General features: G+C 40.0%; 1 protein-coding gene across 3 annotated transcripts in view; it reads left to right on the top strand.

Annotated features, from left to right (window-relative positions):
- The window catches only part of Usp32 (ubiquitin specific peptidase 32), a 159,681-nt gene that overhangs the window by 129,526 nt on the left and 12,511 nt on the right, over positions 1-17,644 (top strand). For all 3 annotated transcript variants that reach the window (XM_037200942.1, XM_037200941.1, XM_028890541.2), the window contains 3 exons: positions 4,467-4,651; positions 9,377-9,463; positions 10,584-10,704. In XM_037200942.1, coding sequence (XP_037056837.1) covers positions 4,467-4,651; positions 9,377-9,463; positions 10,584-10,704 — 393 coding nt within the window. The remainder of the gene's footprint in view (positions 1-4,466; positions 4,652-9,376; positions 9,464-10,583; positions 10,705-17,644) is intronic.

Raw genomic sequence — 17,644 nt, 5'->3', positions numbered from 1 at the left:
ATAAGAGTGAGCTGGCCAGCTGGTACACCCAAGTACGCTTTCTTCCAGAGTGTGTGTCCTCCGTGTGTAGACTTATCTCTGCCATGTAAATGTGAGCGCCTTTGGAAAAGGTTTATTATTGTCACTGTGTGTTTTTTGGAGGACACAAAAATGTTCTCTGACAAGTTTGTTTTTTTTTTTTTTTTTTGTAATTCCTCCCTTTCTAATTTAAAAAAAAAAAAAAGTGAGGGTGGGACTAGAGAGGTGATTCATTCATTAAGAGCACTAGCAGCTTATGACCTATTTTAACTATGGTTCCAGGAGACCCAGTGTCCTCTTCTGGCCTCCATGGGCAGTGCATGCATGTGGTACACAGACATATATGCAGGAAAAACACCCATATACGTAAAATAAAAATAAACCTTTTTAAATTTATTTGTACTTCATGTGCTTGGGTGTTTTGCCTGCATGTTTGTCTAATCTTGGAGTTACAGACAGGTGTGAGCTGCCGTGTGGGTGCTGGGAATTGATCCCGGGTCCTCTGGAAGAACAGTCAATGCTCTTAACTGCTGAGCCATCTCTCCAAGTCTCTCCCCCCCCCTTTTTTTTAAGGTTTGGGAGGAGGAGGTTAATGAGATGGATCAGTGGTTACAGCACTTGCCAAGCAAGCTTGAGGACAAGTTAAGAGTTTGGATTCCCAGAGCCTGTGTAAATGCCAGGTTGGGTCTTGGCCAACTTGTCATTTCAGCTCAGAAGACAGAGACAGGAAATCCCCAGGATAAACTGGTTAGCAAGACCAGCTGTATTGCATATCCAGATTTAATTAAGAGAACCTGCCTCGATTAACAGGTTTAAGAGTGGTCAAGGATATTGGGCTATGGTGGTGCCTCTGAGAGACAGAGGCAGGCATGTCTTTTTGAGTTCAGAGGTCAGCCTAGTCTACAGAGACAGTTTGAGGACAGCCAAAGCTACACAGAAAAGCCCTTTCTCGATAAAACAAAAACAAACGTAAAAGAGTGATCGAGGGTTGTTTCCAACATCAACCTTGGTCCTACACATGCACTCACACACACATGAAAAAGAAAAAAGAAAAAATGAAAACTGATAAGTAAGTGATTGAGGTATAGTTGGGTACTCAGAAAAGGAGAACGAACAATTGGGTTAGTAACTGAGCAAACTATATTATGGCTCTAATCCTGCTACTAAATAGCCATTGAGCCCTTTGAGCTTTGCTATCATCATTTTATAAAATAGAGTTGGAGTGGGCACACACTTAATACCAGTACTCAGGAGGCAGAGGCAGGCGGATATCTGGGAGTTTCAGGCCAGCCATGACTAGAGACCCTGTCTCAAAAAAATAAAATAAGTAAAAGAGTTGGTTTGAGCCGGGCGGTGGTGGTGGTGGTGGTGGTGGTGGTGGTGGTGGTGGTGGTGGTCCATGCCTTTAATCCCAGCACTTGGGAGGCAGAGCCAGGCGAATCTCTGTGAGTTCAAGGCCAGCCTCGGCTACCAACTAAGTTCCAGGAAAGGCACAAAGCTACACAGAAAAACCCTGTCTCGAAAAACCAAAAAAAAAAAAAAAAAAAAGAGTTAGGTTGATAGGTAATTTCTAAGAGCCATTAGTTATTCCTGTACTGTTCATAATTCACTCTAGGGCTAGGGGTATTATTTAGTAGTAGAGTATTTGCCTAGAATGAAAAAGAGTCTAGGGTTTAATCTCTAGCACTGATGTCTAGTCTAGGGCAGAGGAGAAAGAACAAGAGAAATAATCACACTAGGTTCTCAAATTCTCATTTATTATGTTTGTTGACTAATATGTACTCCCCTGCTCATATAAGAAAATAAAAGTCGGGCTGGAGAGATGGCTCAGCGGTTAAAAACACTGGTTGTCCTTCCAGAGGTCCTGAGTTCAATTCCCAGCAACCACATGGTGGCTCACAACCATCTGTAATGAGATCTGGCTCCCTCTTGTGACTTGCAGGCAGAACACTGTATACATAATAAATAAATCTTTAAAAAAAAGAAAGAAAAGAAAAGTCATTGGTACATAGCTGTAATCTTAGCACTTAAGTTGCTGAAACAGGATGACCTTGAGTTCCAGGCCAGCCTTGGCCTACATAATAAGAGTGTTTCAAAAAAAGAAAAAGTCGGCCTGGAGAGATGGCTCAACAGTTAAGAGCACTGGCTGCTCTTCCAGAGGACCCAGGTTCTATGCCCTGCTCCTACATGGCAGCTCACAACTGTCTGTAACTCCAGTTCCAGTACTCTCATACAGACATATATACAGGCAAAACACCAATGAACGTAAAATAAAAATAGTATGTTTTTAAAAATATTTAAAGGGAAATTAGAAAGGAAAAGGAAATGAGCTTTATGGAGAAACAAAATTAGTGTGTAAAAAAAATAAGTACATTAATTATAACAAGAGAAATGAAATTATAGGTAAGGTACTATGTTAATTTCCAAGGACTTTTGTAACAAATTAAAGCAAACTATGGCTTAATAGAAATTCCTTTACAGTCTAGAGACCAGAAGTCCAAAATCAAGATACCAACAGAGCTGTCCCCCTCCAGAGACTAGGGGACTCTTTCTTCTTGGCCCATTTTTCCTTGTATTTCTGAGCCCTCCTTAGCTTGTGGCTACCTAACTGCGTTTCCTGCCTGTTCATCTGAACTTTCCCTCTGTGTCTGCCATTCTCTTACTTGGTTTCTTTATATCATATGATCTCATATTAAAGACCTTCAGCTTGGGGCTGGAGAAATGATTTAATCAGCAGTTAAAAAGTGTTGGCCGCACTTCCAAAAGACCAGAGTTTGGTACCTAGCACCCATGTCACTGGCTCACAGCCTCTTGTAAAACTAGCTCCAGAGTATCTAGTGTCCTCTTTTGGCCTCTACTAGTAACTGAACATATATGGCATACATTTCACAGAGACACACATATACACACAAGTAAAAATAATATGAATTCTTTTTTAAAAATAAATGAAAGAATTTAGAGAGGAGAGAACACTCTCAATTACATAATGCAAAAACTCTTTGCCACATAAGATTGAATTTACTAATTACACACTCTTAACCACTATCTCTTCAGCTTCCAATTTTTATGACTTTAAAAAAATTGTGACACAACTGCCTGCAACTCTAGTCCCAGAGGATCTGATACCCTTGTCTGACTCTACAGGCACCAGGTCCACAAGTGGTGAACATACATGCATGCAGACAAAATACCCATACCAATAAATAAATAAAATGTTAAACAACTTAAAGTAATAGGGTCAGTAAGATGGTTCAGTGAATAAGGGTGCTTGCCATGCAAGCCAAGTGACCTAAGTTCATCTCAAGACCACAGAAAAGTGGAAAGAGAGGACCAGAGAATTGGCATGGCTGTTAAGAGTGCACGTTGTTCCTGCAGAGAGCCTGAGTTTATTTCCCAGCACCCATGTTGGGTGGCTCACAAGCACCTGTAACTTAAGCTCCAGGGTATCCCATGCCCTCTTCTAGACTCCAAGGGGCACCTGTTCTCATGTGTACAAATCCACATAGATAAATATGTGCACAATTTTTTTAAAGTCATAAAAATTGGAAGCTAAAGAGATAGTGGTTATGAGTGTGTATTGTTCTTCCAGAGAACCTGATTCACTTCCCAGTACCCATACCAGGCAGTGTACAACTGCCTGTAGCTCCTACTCCAGGAGACCTGACATCTCTGGCCTCTGGTCACATATGTGACACTTATGTGGTATGCATGTGCGCGCGCACACACACACACACACACACACACACACACACACAATTCAAAATACCTTTTTTTTTAAAGTAATAAAAAAGGAGAGATCCAACTCTACAGAGTTGTCCTAACCTACACACACACTTATGTACACACACATTAATAATTTAAGTTAAAAATAAAAAGATAATAGATCAAGTTATTGGATTAAATGAAAATATTTTTTTAAAGATTCATTTATTTATTATGTATACAGTATTCTGCCTACACACCAGAAGAGGGCACCAAATCAAATTACAGATGGTTGTGAGCCACCATGTGGTTGCTGGGAATTGAATTCAGGACCTCGGGATGAACAACAGCCAGTGCTCTTAACCTCTGAGCCATCTCTCCAGCCCATAAATGATGTTAGTTCTCTGAAAATTTACTCAGAAATTTGATGCACAATCCCAATAAAAATATTAAATGTGGTATGCATTCTTTTTATAATTTTTTTCCATTTTATTTTATGTGTATGGGTGTGTTTTGCCTATATGTATTCTTCGCACCGTGTGCATGCAGTGACCAAAGAGGGCATTGGCTTCCTCGTGTGTGCATTCTTGTGTGTTTATGGCTTTAGAAACCGAATCTGGCATTTGGAAAATAAAAAGCACAGAGAGCAGCTGCATAGGTAGTAGTAACTGACTTGAAAATGCACGTTAATACCTGTTACTTGGCAGCCTGCCTCATCAGCTCTCTTCTCTTGTTTGTACATATAGATGAGGACAGAACTGTATTTCCTGTCATCTCAGAAGAATCGCCCCAGTCTCTTTGGAATGCCACTGATTGTGCCTTGTACTGTGCATACCCGGAAAAAAGATCTCTATGATGCAGTTTGGATTCAAGTATCTCGATTGGCCAGTCCTCTCCCACCTCAAGAAGCTAGTAACCATGCACAGGATTGGTAGGTTCTGAGAATAAGCCAAGTCCTATGATTTCTTAATACTAAGAATAACTTCTATGAATATGTTGTGATATAGAAGACCTATTTATCAACTAACTATCCTAATGTCTATGATTTTTTTAAATTTTTGTTTGTTTGTTTTTTTAAGACAGGGTTTCTCTGTGTAGCTCTGGCTGTCCTGGAACTCACTCTGTAGACCAGGCTGACCTCAAACTCACAGAGATCTGCCTGCCTCTGTCCCCTAAGTGCTAGGATTAAAGGTGTGCACCACTGCTACCTGTGATTTTTTTTTTTTCATTCTTTATTCTCACCTAAATCCCTCCTGAAATGCTTTAAGTAATGTCCTTGTCTTCTCTTGTTGCAAAAGTCAAAAGTGTGACAGGAAATTTGTATCATCTCAGTCTTCTGAAATTTAGAATGAGAGTGAACGTGTACAGATCTAGAAATACACTCTGAAAAAGACTGATGCCATAACATGGTTCAGTTGGGTTGTGTCCATACTGTGCCTTATCAACAGGAAGTCATTTCATAAACCTAGGTAGAGATGGCGAACCTTTCTTGTTTTCTGTGTGCTCTTCTACTACGGTTCTGTGGGATCAGTAAATGTTTCCCTTTGGGAGTTTGTGTCTTCTGTCGCAGTTGAGTGCAGCCCGTTTTCTTGCTCGTGTGGCAATGAGAAGTAGCTTCTGTGATAACAGAATAAAAAAAGTTATGTTTCCTATGATAGAGGGTCCTGTGATGATTAAGATAAGAGGTTAGGGTAAGTCTTCAACCTGCAGATAATTCATAAGCAAATTAACTAATGGGGAAGGGGGAGAACAAGGGAATCTGTGGCTGTTATGTAGAACTGAATAGTATTGTAAAATAAAATAAATTTTAAAAAATATACAAAAAAAATTAACTAATGGATGTTTGGTTTTAGTAGAAGTCATATTTGGGTAGGATTAAATTTGAAAAGGACTGCTGGGTGAAGACTTTCCCCTGGATTTGCTACTGGACTGGGTATGGATTTTGAGAAAAAGGATAGGTTTCCAGCATGAGCAGTTTTGTGACTGATCATGTCCTTTTTCTGAAATGAGAAATTCAAGAAGGAACAGGTTTTGGCAAGAAGGCCAGGAATACAAGTTAAATTCAAGATAGCTATTGTGCATGTAGGAAGTGGATTTGAATGTCCTTTGCTGGGAATACAGGTGTCACCAACAAGTAGATATTTAAAGTCCTAAGGTGAGGGACTGTTACTTAAGAGAATGTTAGATAGAAAAATGCCCAAGACCTAATTCCTGATGTATTTCAACATCAGAGGTTCAGAAAGGAAGGAAAAGAAGCAGCCAGTAATGTCTAACCAGTCAAGACTGAATGGTCACATGCCTTTAATACCAACACTTGGGAGGCAGAGGCAGAAGGATCTCTGTGAGTTCAAGACCAGATCTCTGGTCTACAGAGTGATATCTAGGACAGCCAAGACTACATTGAGAGACCCTGTCTCCAGTAAACAAACAGAAGGAATGAATGGTCAACCAGAGGAAAATAACCATTTTTTTTTAAAGTCAGACTGAGTAAGAGGAGGACTGAACACTGCCTACTGTGTTAATCCCACTGAACAAGAGTAAAAATAGCTGACCCAAATTTTTTTAGTCAAATTATGCGAGCTTTATTTTTTGTCAGACAGGGCTGTCTCCCTAAAGTGTGACTTGAGAAAATAGTCTTCAACACAGGAGAAAGCGGGGTTTGTATTAACCCCAAAAATGCAAGGCTAGGAAGTTTTCAAGGGTTGGGGGATTTCCAGATGAATTTTGGTTATGTACAAATTTGGATGAACATTTCAAAATTAATTGGTGGAACATCTTTTCAGGGCAGAGGTCAGAGTATAGGATGTGGAACATGTCAAATTCCGGAAAATGGGTCAAGACCTGGTCAAATTTAAGTTCTACATAAAACAGGAATGAACTTACCTTGACCTTGTAATAAGATGGCTTCTGACCTTAAGATGGAGTCAGGCTGGTCCATCACCTGCACTTCATAAAACGGTCTACGTTGATCTTGTGAAGTCTGTAGTAGTATGAGTGGAAACATGGAGGGAAGAGTGGATTAAAGAAAAAATACTTCAGACATTAAAATTTAGATACCAAGTTTGTCTTTTGCAAGTAGACACTGAACTATTTATAACTAAAATTACTAAATGCCTCTGATGTCCATCAAGTGAATTTAATGGATCACAGTGGCCAAAAGGTTGAAACAACTCAAATGTTCATCAGATAACAGATAAACAAAATGTGCTATATATAGTACAGTATTACTTACATCCAAAGTAAGGAACCACTGATACATGCTATGACATGAACGAAGCTTGAAAACCTTATACTAAATGGAATAAACCAGACACAAAGGTGTAAGTAGAGCTGGAAAGATGGCTCAGCAGTATTGATTGGTACTTGGTACCAAGCCTTATGAGTTTGATCCTCAGGACACACATTGTAAAAAGAGAACTGACTCCCTCAAGTGGTCCTCCATATGTATGCCATGGCATGCATATACACATACCCATAAATAAAATATAATACAATTTTAAGAACAAATACTGTATAATTTTGATTTTTTTTTCTCTTCTCCTTTTCCTTTTTGAGATAGGGTCTCACCAAATAGCTCTGATTATCCTGGAACTCACTATATATACAAAACTGACCTCAAATTCACAGAGCTCTGTCTGCCTCTGCTTCCTAAGTGCTGGGATTAAAGATATGTGCCACTATGACCAAATGGTTTTGCTCTTCAAAAGTATCTGTAAGAAAATACATAAAGACAGAAAACCAAGAACCAGATTCTAGGGGAGTTGAAGAGATTTAGCTACAAACACCTGTGATAACCAGATTTTAAAGGGAATGTTTGTTTTGGCTCATACTTCTGGGTTGGTCTTAGTTCATAATCATTGGCCTCACTGCTTTGCACCACCTGTGGCAAGGTATATCTTGTTGAGGAATGTGCAGTTGAACAACCGGCTTGTTTCAAGGTAGCCAAGAAACAGGAAAGAAAGGACCAAGACCCCAGTTCACTTCAGGGACATGTTCCCAGTGACCTAACTTACTCTGCTAGGCCCATACTCCTAAAGGTTCCTCCACCACTCAGTAGTACTTCAGGCTGGGAACCAGGCCTTCAACATTTGTTCCATTAGGGGGCTTTGAACATCCCAACTGAAACTAAGCCTAGGAACTCATTCCCATAATCCAAGTTGCTCCCCAGGGTAAGGTAGTAGGATAGCAATTTTAAGACCTTCCTCTACTAGAATGAGTTTGCAGCTAACCTGAACAACTTAGTATGATATCCTATTTCCAGATGAAAAATGAAAGGAAGCTTAGGGATATAGCTCAGTGATCTTGTGCCAGCCTAGCATGCACAACACCCTAGGTTTAATCCCTAGTATTGAAAAATTGTGTATCCAACTGTAACAAGGAAGAATGGTGTTATATTAGCTCAGTATCTGCTCCATCCCCTCTTAGGATGCTGATTGGTTTTCTCTGTCCCTTTCTTTGGATGCCTTAGTTGCTATTCTCTTACTTTGAACATGCCAATGCACAACCAGGCCCATCAGTAATCATTTGGGTTATACAGAAAGAGCTCCTGTGCCACAAAAGCTTCCCAGATGCTAAATAGGCTGTTAAGTATGTGTCCCTTGCATTGCTCACCACCACCACCACCACCCCCAAGCTTCATGATTATAATTAATAAGAAAGTTTGTTTGAAGCTTTTTAGGGGGTCATGTTTTTCCTTAATACCTCTACTCCAGAGCTACACCTGTAGTCCAAGAGTTGTATATATTTAAGGTACACAACTTGATATTTTGCTTCTTGTTTAGGCAAGGATTAGTAGATTTTGTTAGAGAACTTTGGAGAACTCAAAAGGCACAATTGGGGGCTGGAGAGATGGCTCAGAAGTTAAGAACACTGGCTGTTCTTCCAGAGGTCCTGAGTTCAATTCCCAGAGACCACGCGGTGGCTCACAACCATCTGTAATGAGATCTGATGCCCTCTTCTGTACACATAATAAATACATAAATCTTTTTTTAAGGCATAATTGTTCTGTTTTTTTTTTAAGTTAATTTTAAAGATAGTGTATAGCTTTAAGAAAGATAGGGAAAAGAGTACTACAACTGGGAATCTAAGCTGGGTAGTGATAAGTTCCAGGACAGTTGGGCTGTACAGAGAAAATCCTGTCTCAAAAAGCAAATAGATAGACAGACAGACAGACAGACAGACAGACAGACAGACAACGTGGACTATAATTGAGTGGTTGAGGATGTAACTCAGTTGGGTGAGGGCTTGCCTAGCATACAAAAGACCCAGGATTCACGCCTCCACATTACCTAAACCAGGTGTAGTGGTACACACCTGTAATCTCAGCTTTGGAGAGGTGTGGGCAGGAGGACCACTAGTTCAAAGTCATCCTCAGCCACATGGTGTGAGACCAGCCTGGGCTGCTTGACTCTCTTTCAAAAAAAGAAAAAAGTTAAAGTAGAAAGAGGAAGACCTGTGCAGTCTAGTATGTGCTAGTATGTGTGACCAGATTCAGATGGTCCAGCCTGGCTGGTTGAAGGCTGTGTTTGATGGGTTAGGATGAGCATCATGGAACTATTAGCATGGGCACACTGCTGTGGAAAGTGAACCTTCTCCAGGATAAGCTTAAGAGCTCTCAAACCAGACGTGCTTCTTAGACTGTGTTTTCTTCTTCCAGTGATGACAGCATGGGCTATCAGTACCCATTCACCCTCCGAGTTGTTCAGAAAGATGGAAATTCCTGTGCCTGGTGCCCATGGTATAGGTAAAAGTCGCCTTCTATACAACAAGGCTCAGTAGACTCAGTTTCAAACGTAGTACTTTTTTATAAGATTCCTTTATTTAGAATGCAATCGTGAATAATGAGAAGCTTGAGATAAACTTGAGAATTATCCATCTCTTTGTAAATTCCAGAGTACAAATTTGCTTTCCAGACATGTAATTTTACAGATTTCACTCCACCCCAAATTAATAATGAGTGATAAACATTTTTATTCTAAACTTTCTTTTTTTCTTTGGTCCTTTTTAATTTTTTATTTCATGTGCAGTGGTGTGAGGGTGTCAGATCCCTTGAAACTGGAGTCATGGAAAGTTATGAACTGCCATGTAGGTACTAGGAATTGAACCTGGGTCCTCTAGGAGAGCAGCCAGTACTCTCAGCTGCTGAGCCATCTCTCCAGCCCCTTTTTGGTCCTTCTTAAATGCAGCCTCACTGTGTTGCCCAGTCTGATCTCAAACTCCAGGACTCAAGTGACCCTCTTCAGCCTCCTGAGTTGTGACTACAGTCATGCACACATGGCTATTATTAGTCCAAATGTTCTTTCTAAGGTAGTAGGACATAATCTGTTTAACCCTGCTAGTAATCTTTCTTGAGGTTTTACAAGAGTTTGATGGGTCATTGCTGTTACAGCAGGGACAGTATCTGATCTTTCTGAAGTCAGCTTTTAGAAAATTGTAATAGTCATAATAACAAACGAAGTCTCATAGGTATTAGAGCCGTGACTGTGTCTTGCCCTTGCACCTGCTTCTATAAATTTTGTATACATACTTACTTAAGGTGCTATTTTACAAAAAGATAAGCTTACAGCATTGTAGAAATGAATTTATAATTTCTTTCAAGTCAGTTTATGTCAAATAGCAGCTAGTTTCTGTATCATTTTACTTGCCATGGAACTCTTTCTATATTTTAACAACTGTTAAGTGATTTTTAAAATCAAAGCCTTGAAGTTATAAATGTGATTCCTGAAATTATTATTAACTTTTACTGCTGCATTTATCAGATGCTGAAGTTAGAATCTGACAAACTATGAAGCTAGGAGAACTATTAAAGAGTAATTTCTAATTGAGAAAATTTTAATTCATCTGTGAATGCTTTCCCCTTTTAGATTTTGCAGAGGCTGTAAAATTGATTGTGGAGAAGACAGAGCTTTCATTGGAAATGCCTGTATTGCTGTGGATTGGGACCCTACAGCTCTTCACCTCCGCTATCAAACATCACAGGAAAGAGTGAGTGATTGGCCAAGGGGTGGTGGTTTTATATGGGAAGTGTTTCCCATCTTAACTGTATCATAACAAACTAAAATTGGAAAAACATCTAGTGGCACTCTTTGTGGTGCTTGATATACTGGCATGTTTGCTTCGCTTTTTTTCCCCCTCAACTTCTAGAATCAGTTATATTGGGGAATTAATTTCAGAAATACTAATCTTGTAACAAAACAGTGCATTTAAGAAGTTATAGGGGATACTAGAGAAATGGCTCAACCGTTAAGAATACCTCTATTCTTGCAGAGGACCTAGGTTTGATTTCCAGCACCCATATGCCAGCTAATAGCAGGAGTCTGCAACTCCTGTTCTAGAGGATGCAGTGCCCTCTTCTGGCCTCTAAAGGCACTGCATGTACATAGTACTCAGGCCTACATGCAGACTGAAAACCAATCAATACACATAAGTAAAAAATAAACAAATCTTTTTTTAAAAAAATAAGATTTTAAAAGGAAGTTATAAGAGCTAGAGAGATGACTCAGCAGTTAAGAGTATTTGTGGCTCTCACAGAGAACCTGGATAACAACCCCTAGTAACACCAGCTCCAAGCGATCTGGTGCCCTCTTTTGGCCTCTGTGCAGAAACTCACACAGAGAAACACTTAACACATAAATAGATAATTTTTTAAATTATTATTATCATTATTATTATTAATAGAATCTGTTAGGTAATGTACATCTCTAATTCCACCACTGGAGGTAAGGCAGGAGAATTGTTGTAAGTTCCAGGCCAGCCTGGAACCACATAGTGATGACCCTTATCTCAAAAAAACTTTCTGATTTGTGTTTGTTTGAGTCAGGTTCTCACTATGTAAGCCACCTGGCCTCATAGTCACAGAGATGGAGAGATCTCCCTGCCTCTGCTGGATTAAAGCTGTGTACCACCACTCCTGGCTCAAGAAACTTAAAAGAAAGACTCTCCTAGACTAGGGATAGTGCTCAATAACAGAAGACTTCCTAGCATGTTCAGGACCCTAGATTAAATCCCCAGCATCTAAGAAGAAAAGGAAAACCCAGAAAGAGTTTAGTAGAGAAGTAAACAGAATCAAAGAAGTTTCTAACAGATTGTAGTAGGTTTATTATATGCTTCTTAATTTGTCAGAAATTTCCTTTATTTATAAAAAGCATTCTCTTTAGATAAGTTAATAGTAGTGACTGACTTGTCTGGCTTTTTATTTTTATTACATTTATTTATTTCTTGGCGAGGCACATCTATGTAGATGTCAGAGAACAACTTGAGAAGAGTGGCTCCCTCCTGCCATGTGAGTCTCGGGATCAAACTCAGGTCCTCTGGCTTGGCTGCAAGCCCTCTTATTTTCTGAGCCATCTCACCAGCTTCACTTTTCTGACTTTTTATGCTGTTGAGAAATGAGATGACTACCAATTCAAGACCTTCTTCCCTGTCTAGATCCCCAAATATACCACTACAAACCCAGCTCCTTGTAGCTAAGAATGGATATACTGTGGACTCTTATTTTGTTTTGTTTGAGACAGGGTTTCTTTGTGTATCCCTGGCTGTCCTGGAACTAACTCTGTAAACCAGGCTGGCCTCGAACTCATAGAGTTCCCCATTGCTGGAATTAAAGCATGCACTGTCACTGCCTGTTATACTGTAGACTCTTGCCAAACAAAACATCTCTAGGCTTGTCTGAGCATGGTAATAGACGTCTATAATCCTAGCACTGGAGATGGAAGCAGGAGGATCAGGCGTTCAAAGCCTGGACTGAATACACAGTAAGTTCAAGGCCAGCCAGGGTTGTCTCAAAACGGGCAGAGGAAGAAAAATACCATTAGGCTAAAAGCACAGGAAAATATGAAAAGATATTCTAGGTCATGCTCACTGTAGCAAGGCATTTCAGAAACTTAGTCATGCTTTCTTTGAATAAGGAAAATTTTAGCAATTGATAGACTTCTAAGTCTTTGTGAACACAACTTATAACAGGACATTATTCTGACAAAACAGTCCTATCTAAGACAGGGAATTACTTAGCTCTCTCTACCTCTTCCCCTTTTGAACAAGCCTGTTGTCCAGTCTGAGAAGGACATCCACTTACAGGAAGGTCAGCACATAACCTGTCATTCTCACCCACATCCACGTTCAGTGATGCATTACACAGTGGGAATGCTGGAGCTATTGAGTTATCTTATCTTGCTGGGGAATGGAAACATGACTAATCTGGGCTCTTACTAAATGTGGTTCCTGGCCCTGCTTAGAGGGTCATATAAAGGAACTAGGTACACAGTTAAGAGTATTACTCATTTGCTTTATATTTTTATTTCAATGATTTCCCATCTAGGAATTTTCCTTGGAAAATAGTATTCTATTCACCATATATCATTTTTTAAAATAGTAAATAATTAGAAATATGTTTATCCCATATTAGAAGTATGGTTAAAATGTGGTATATTCATTACATAAATTATTATGTAGTCACTGAAAATAATGATTACTAATTTTTACTACATAACAAGATACCAAGGTTTTAATTTTGTAAAAAAATGTTAATTTTTTTTTTATTTATTGGTAATTTCATACATGTATACAATATATTGTTACTGGTGGTTTCCTTTTGTTAAGGATAAAGGGCCACTGGGATGGCTCGGCAGATAAGGACCCTTAACAGCCAAGTCTGACAACCCAAATTCAATCCCCAGAACCCATGTGGTAAAAGGGAGAGAGCTGATTCTCTCAAATTATCCTCTGACTGACACACATATTGTGGCACATGCACGTACATACACATACTACTAAAAAATAAACAAAGCAAGGAAATTCGTTTTAAATGAATGTGAAAGGCCAGGCAGGCATAGTTCTGTACACTTTGTTTGTTTGTTTATTTCAGACAGGGTTTCTCTGTGTAGTTTTGGTGCCTGTCCTGGATGTCAGTCTGTAGACCCTGCTGACCTCAAACTCACAGAGATCTGCCTCCAGCACTAAGGAGGCAGAAACAGGCAGATCTCTGAATTCAAGGCCAACTTGATCTACATGGAGAGTTCCAGTCCAACCAGAACTACACATGAGATTCTGTCTCAAAAAATTTTAATTTATATATATACATACATATGTATGTATATATACATATATATATATACATATATATATATTATAACACACATATACATATGGAGCCATAGAGACGGCTCGGTGATTAAGCACATTGTAGTACTATTTCAGAGGACCCAGGTGGCTCACAACCTAACTCCAACTCCAGGAGATCCAACAAACTCTCTTGGACTCTACAGGCAGCTTCACACGTGCACATTCCTCCACACAGGCATATACATACACATAATTAAAAATAAAAATAGCCGGGCGGTGGTGGCGCACGCTTTTAATCCCAGCACTTGGGAGGCAGAGCCAGGCGGATCTCTGTGAGTTCGAGGCCAGCCTGGGCTACCAAGTGAGTTCCAGGAAAGGCGCAAAGCTACACAGAGAAACCCTGTCTCGAAAAACCAAAAAATAAAAATAAAAATAAAAATAAAGCAATAAAAGTATATAAAATATTTCAGCTGAGCATGGTGGCACACGCCTTTAATCCCAGCACTCAGGAGCCAGAGGCAAGCTGGTCTTCGTGAGTTTGAGGCCAGCCTGGTCTACAGAGCGAGTTCCAGGACTGTCAGGGCTGTTACACAGAGAGACCCTGTCTCAAAAAAAAACAAAAACAAACAAAAATATTTCTATATTTTTATAATTTGGAAGAGGGTGTTTATAAATAATACATTGTCTGAATAGTAGTAGAGGATCTAACCATGGATCCCAGGAGGTAAAAAAATTAAGGGAAATTGTATTGATAAATTTAATTATTGTCAGTCCACAAAAAATGTTTTTATCAGTCTTTTAGTCCCCACCTAACTTTATAGTCCATGGTAGTCCCAAAAACAAAAACAAAAACAAAATCATCATTCTTTACTACTATATTGTAGCATGCCATAAAACATCCCTGATGAAGTAAATAGACATGAAATTTTACTACTTATGAAAAGAGGGACATCATTGTGTTTTATACACTTCTGTTTTTGCGAAGCTGACAGCTGTGATATAGGGTGGTTTTGTATGTGTAAGTTCATGGGCCAGCTTCAGGTGTGACTCCTCAGTAGCTGTCTACTTTGGTCTTATTTTGTCTGTTTGCTTTGAGACAGGGTCTCTCATTTATTGACCTGAAATTCACCAATTAGACTAGGCTAGTTTGCTGTGGATAATAAACATATCTCAGGATACTGAGAGAGCTAGCCATGGTAACACATGCTCATAATATTAGTACTCAGGAAGTTTAAACAGGAGGATCAGGAGTATGAGGCCACCTGGCTACCTAGGGTGGTCAATGCCCACCTGAACTACATAGCAAGTCCCTGTCACAAAGAAACAGAGACATACTGAGAGAGATTGTTAGTGCTTTATTATTACCAATTTTGTTTTCAGAGTCAGTGACCCAAACAAAATTCCCCTTTAGCCAGGTGATGGTGGCGCACACCTTTAATCCCAGCTCAGGAGGCAGAGGAGGCAGGCATATCTCTGAGTTCAAGGCCAGCCTGGTCTACATAATGAGTTCCAGGACAGCCAGGGTTACACAGAGAAACCCTGTCTCATTTAAAAAAAAAAACAACCCAACTTTGATTGTCTAATGAACTCTAACCTTGATAGTTTATTGGCATACTTGACAGCCTGTGACTCAGCTACCTCCTTTGTATGGAAAAAGTTTCACTTGAAAACCTGCAGTAAATGAAATAGTCTAAAATGTGCCAAGCAGTCCAGTGTTCCCAAGAGTTTCAAGTAAAGCAAATAGATAGCTCCTCAGGTGAAGATAAGCAGTTCACCTGTGGAGGAGAGGGGTACCAAGTGGAGTAGTGAACACTGGGGTCTTTGAAGAAGCAAGAATTATGGGGACTGTAGTCCAGGCTCTGCCTGGAAAGAAAAATGTCAGTATTCATATGTGAAGTCTCCATATCACTGATGGCATGCCTTCCCTACCTTCTCATACATAGTAGAGACAGTTAAGTCTCATCTCCATGGTTATTGGTTGCTTGTTGGGTTGTAGGCATGAGTATGAGATTGGGGGAGGAAATCTTTCACTATTGCTTTCTTGGCCCTTCCTTCTTTCATTCTCCTCTGACCTACTACACCCCTTCCCACTCCCTTTATGCTCTTTTTGTTTGTGCTTGGTTTTTTCTTTATGATGCTGAAGATTGAAGCCAGAGCCTCAGAACACCCTAGGCAAACACCCTAGTGCTGATTTACATTCGAAGCCTTTGCTCTCTCTATTCTCATCCTTAACTCCTTCTTGTTCCAACGTTTATTTATCATACTGGTTACCTGGACCCCATTGTTTTGGCCAGAAATTAGAGATTGTATCAACAAATGTATGCTCTTTTAAAGCTTGCTCTTCATTTTGTTGCCATCACAGATAGAAGTACTTCCATTTAACTGAGGCAGCTCAGTGGTAGAGTACTTGCCTAGCCTGCATAAGGGATTTAATCCACTTCACCCTCCTATACCCTCCTCCAAAACACAGAGTCATGAGACATATAATGATGACATCTAGTACTCTGATAAGTCTGTTACATATGTTGATATGCAAATGAGTTACATATTAGGGTTTAATGCCTAGCATATTGTATTCTTTTTTAGGGGAGGAGGGCTTGAGACAGTTTCTCTGTATAGCCCTGGCTGTCCTACTCACTCTGTAGACCAGGCTGGTGTGGAACTCACAAAGATCTGCCTACCTCTGCCTCCTGAGTGCTGGAATTAAAGGTGTGCACCACCAACTCTGGGCTGTATTCCCAGATGAGCTTTTCTGGATCTTTTCTCATTTCATCCACCTGTTTCCATATTATTTCTTCTAACTCTGTCATGTGCAGTATTCTAATGCTGTCTTTCTGCCTAAAGTAGAAATTACTTACTACTCTTTCGTTGAAGGCTAGTTCACATTTAAACTGTCCTAAGGATTTCAAAATTGTGAAATAGACAAGCAATTTAACTCTTGTTTTTTTGTTTTGTCATTTCAAAGGATTTGGAAAAAAAATTTAAGAGAAAGTATGGTCAGGGACTGGGGACGCAGCTCGGTTGATAGAGTGCTTACCTAGCATGCATAGAGCCCTGTGTTCCTTCCTCAGCACAGCATAAAATCATGTGCAGTGGCACACGCCTGTTTTCCCCAGGGTTATACAGCATGCACCCACACCTACTCACCTCAGAAAAAGAACTCAGTACAGACCAAAGTAACAGTTACATCAGAGTCCAACTTAATGAACCCCTGGGTTTTTATTGGGGTTACTAACAGAAGTATGGGTAAGGGGTTACTTACAGAAACAAGTATTGAATTATACAGCTATATCAGGGCTAGAGAGTGAATAAGAGTGTAGCTCTTTTCCAGAGGACCCTGGTTCAGGTCCCCAGTATCCACATGGTAACTCCAGAGGATCTGACTTCTCCTGACTTGTGGAGCTTGTTGCACATCTGCAGGCAGCTGGATAGGTCAAGAACTCTCAGCATTCTGGCTGGCCAGGTTCCTCTCAGACAGTTGTTTGTTGGCTGTACACCACTTTGGAGGCTGAAGATCTTGCAGGTTTCAGTGTTATGTGAAGTTTGTTGGCCTCCTGATTGTCTTGAGCCTCCTGCCCACCTCCTGGAGGAAATTGTGTGAGGAAGTTTTGCCTGCATATATGTCTATGTGCACGTATACAATGCCTGCAGAGGCCAGAAGAGAGCATGAGATCCCCTGGACCTGGAATTCTAGATATTTGCTGTAGATCATGTGGGTACTGGAAATTGAACCCAGTTCTTCTGGAAGAGCAGCCAGTTCTCTTAAGAGCTGAGCTATCTCTTCAGCTCCATGGAGAGAATGTTTCAGTTCTGGGGAGATTTCTATTTAGTTAAACAGGAGGATCAGTTCAAGGTTATTCTTAGT

Source organism: Peromyscus leucopus, chromosome 8b (assembly GCF_004664715.2).
Source record: "Peromyscus leucopus breed LL Stock chromosome 8b, UCI_PerLeu_2.1, whole genome shotgun sequence".
Taxonomy (NCBI): domain Eukaryota; kingdom Metazoa; phylum Chordata; class Mammalia; order Rodentia; family Cricetidae; genus Peromyscus; species Peromyscus leucopus.
Note: the sequence above shows the minus strand (reverse complement) of the source record. Positions and strands in the feature narration are given on the sequence as shown.